Source organism: Mytilus trossulus, chromosome 3, assembly GCF_036588685.1.
Source record: "Mytilus trossulus isolate FHL-02 chromosome 3, PNRI_Mtr1.1.1.hap1, whole genome shotgun sequence".
NCBI lineage: Eukaryota > Metazoa > Mollusca > Bivalvia > Mytilida > Mytilidae > Mytilus > Mytilus trossulus.
Window position 1 is genome coordinate 33,037,689 of NC_086375.1, and position 3,049 is coordinate 33,040,737.

Below are 3,049 nucleotides of genomic sequence, written 5' to 3' on the forward strand. Positions count from 1 at the left end.
TTATGCGGTATCTGGTCTATCGGGGTCCGTTCTAGATTTCTTAAGTATTGATTTTGGTTTTTTGGTTGTACCTTCTTCCTCTTCCTCTGGAACAGAACAATAGCCGAAAAATTCTGAACTGTTTCCCATCATTTTGAACGAATCTGTTTTCCTTAAAACATGATTTTTATCTGTATATTTTCTCTTTTGTTCATTCGCTTTTGGTATTTTTGATTTTACATGTTCTGTATTTGAGATCTTGTGTTTTGCTTTGCCCACTTCTGATACATCACTTCTGTCCGTTTTTTGTGTATTTGACTTTGAATTTCTTTGTTTTGTTCTGTCTTCTGATATTTTATTATTTTTTCGTCCATTATCATTCCCTTCAACGTTATTTTCTGTCGTTTTCGGAAATGAATTTTCAAACGGCACTGTGTTATTTGATTTGACGGTTTTTTGTTGTTTCTTTGTTGACGGCAACGAATCAGGTTTCGCAGCATCGTTTAATTGAGAATTATTTTGGTGTCGGCTGTCTTTTTTCTTCACTGGTATTTCATTTTCACGTTTTGTTCTATCAGACATAACCATAGTATCAGTTTGTTGTCGGCTGTCCCTTTTCTTCACTGGTACTTCGTTTTCATGTTTTGTTCTATCAGACATGACCACAGTATCAGTAGTTTTTGCAACTTCGTCTTCCTTTCCGGAACTCCTCTTGTTTACACGTTTCTTCGAACGATAATGTTTTAAAGCGGGAGATGCAGTTGTAGCAGAAGAAGGTACCGAATGAACAGAAAGGGGTGTTTCGTTTTGTTTTCTTGAAATCTTGCTCATGGTAGACTGACGACTGTTGATCGTCGAGCTTTTCCTTGAAACAGTAAGGTTCGTATCACGCGATGGATGTCTTTCATGTGCGCGCGCCAAATTCATATTTTGGGCTAATTCTTCATAGTTTATCTTGTCAATTTCATTTCCAGGTTCCTTTGGAGGAACTTTCAAGGATTGTTTAGATTTTCGCGAAATCAGAGGATGTTTCTTCTCTTTTTCATTCAAAATTAAGTCATCAAGAGTGATTTTTGAGTTTTTCTTGACCAACCGCCTACTGTTGTATGAAACTTCCCTTTTATTGCTGTAATTCTCCGTTTCATCTAGAATGTTTTCATTACCGTTATTTACCTTTTCTAGAATTTCTCGATTTTCTGATCCAATAAAATTGTTCGGATCGACTGAATGTCGTTTCACTAGATTGTTAGGAAAGCCCGTTTTTGCATTGTAAGTTACGGGAATGTTTTGACTCGCGAATGATGGCGGTAAAACTAACGGATTTACGGTCTCCATGTGCATTTGTGATACATTTGATTGTTCATAGCTATTTAATCTGACTAGAGCATATCTTGCTTTACCTCTGGCGGTATCCAATGTTTCAGGGATCTGATAATCATGGTCGTTCCTATCCATGGGCATGTCCTTCGGAATCCAGACATCCTCAACATTAGGACCTCCATTTTGATAATTTCCCTGTCCTTTGTTGGATTTGTTATTCTGCTTACTAAACAAACTTGAATATGACTTTTGAGGTTTTAGAAAATCATTCGAACTGTTATGTTTTGACAACACTTTGTCTTCTTTGTATTGTGTTTTTACAGCCTCTGTCTTGTGCCGGCTGATGATGTTCTTTTGAATTCTCATCCTGTTTTCTAAATACAAGGCTTTGTCTAAATAATCATCTCCATATTGATTGTACATCATCATCGGTGCCTTCTGTGAACCGTATGAATCTCGGGCACTTAACGGCATATATGGTTCATCGTGTAATATCCGAACGTCCGAATATGAATTGTGACGAGAATTCCGTAAATCCATTTTTAGTTATTTATTTATTTTCTTTAAAGAATTATTCCTACGAATAATATTTTTCTTTAATCATTTTATAATTGTATATAATTCACGGTTGATTTTGACAATGTTCAGATTTTGAAAGATATAACCACAAAACACTATATTATTCGAAATGTCACATAAGACCTAATTATATGCACGAAATTTTGAAACGATACATCCAACACATTTCTTTCTATTGCTACTTTTTTAACAAGCTATGAAGGGGTATAGCAGATTAATACTATAATACTTTACGTCAATCATATTAAAGTTATAAAGGAATTAAATATAAATAATTTTGGCAAATATTATTTTTCTTCCTTTCATTAACAATAGAAATACCATGAGATTTAATTTATTGGGAGCATAATACTGTTTGTACACCCGAAGGTTAGAATTTCTTATGTCAAAAAGTAACATTTAAATTCAATCTAAAAGATAAATATGTTAATGTTGCAGTGTTGATAGAGGTCAAATTTCTTTTATTCCAAGTTTAAAAAACCTTTTTTTGACAAATTACCGTGATTACATACTAATACTGATAAGCCGCACTAGAGAAAAAGCAAATATAATATTGATCTTAACACTCATTCCCTTTCTAAGATTAGACGTGATTGATTCGTCAGCACTTATGCAACTTTGGGTAAACGTACTACGGTATCATACCAATTCCAAATTGTCAAAATAATGATTATATAGATATAAGAAGATGTGGTATGAGTGCCAATGAGACAACTCTCGATCCAAGTCACAATTTATAAAAAGTTCACCACTATAAATCAAAGTACAGCCTTCAACACACAGCCTTGTTAGAGGTCACTACTGTATTTGAGCTGACACGAGATTTCATTGACGCGACATTTTCTGTAAAAACTATTCATAACATGTAAAAAATATATCGAAACATAAATGTTTTACTATTTCTAGTCATAGATGTTCCGAACCAGATGTGTTGCTACTTTTATTTTTTTTCTATATTCAGCGATCTTTAATTTCGTTATTTTATTCAGCTCTCCGATATGGACGAAAAGCGATCGTCTACCGAGTTCAACGGGCAAAATGATAAACCGGCCTGTTACTTTTGATGGAGAAATAACGCATACTTAATAGTATTTTAGTAATACTTGGCACGGAATAAAGAAGGATAGAGGCAGACGATCAACGTTAACTATAAAACCAAACAAAACCAAAA

At 34.0% G+C, this 3,049-nt stretch overlaps 1 protein-coding gene across 1 annotated transcript; it reads right to left on the minus strand.

Moving 5' to 3' along the window:
• LOC134710685 (myb-like protein D) lies at positions 1-1,839 on the minus strand. Its single transcript, XM_063571072.1, has one exon. The coding sequence runs from the start codon at positions 1,837-1,839 to the stop codon at positions 1-3; it is 1,839 nt and encodes a 612-aa protein (XP_063427142.1).
• Between the last annotated feature and the right edge of the window lie 1,210 nt (positions 1,840-3,049).

Excerpts from the sequence above, each read along its gene's own strand:
- LOC134710685 (XM_063571072.1), bottom strand. The coding sequence starts at position 1,839 with ATGGATTTACGGAATTCTCGTCACAATTCATATTCGGACGTTCGGATA.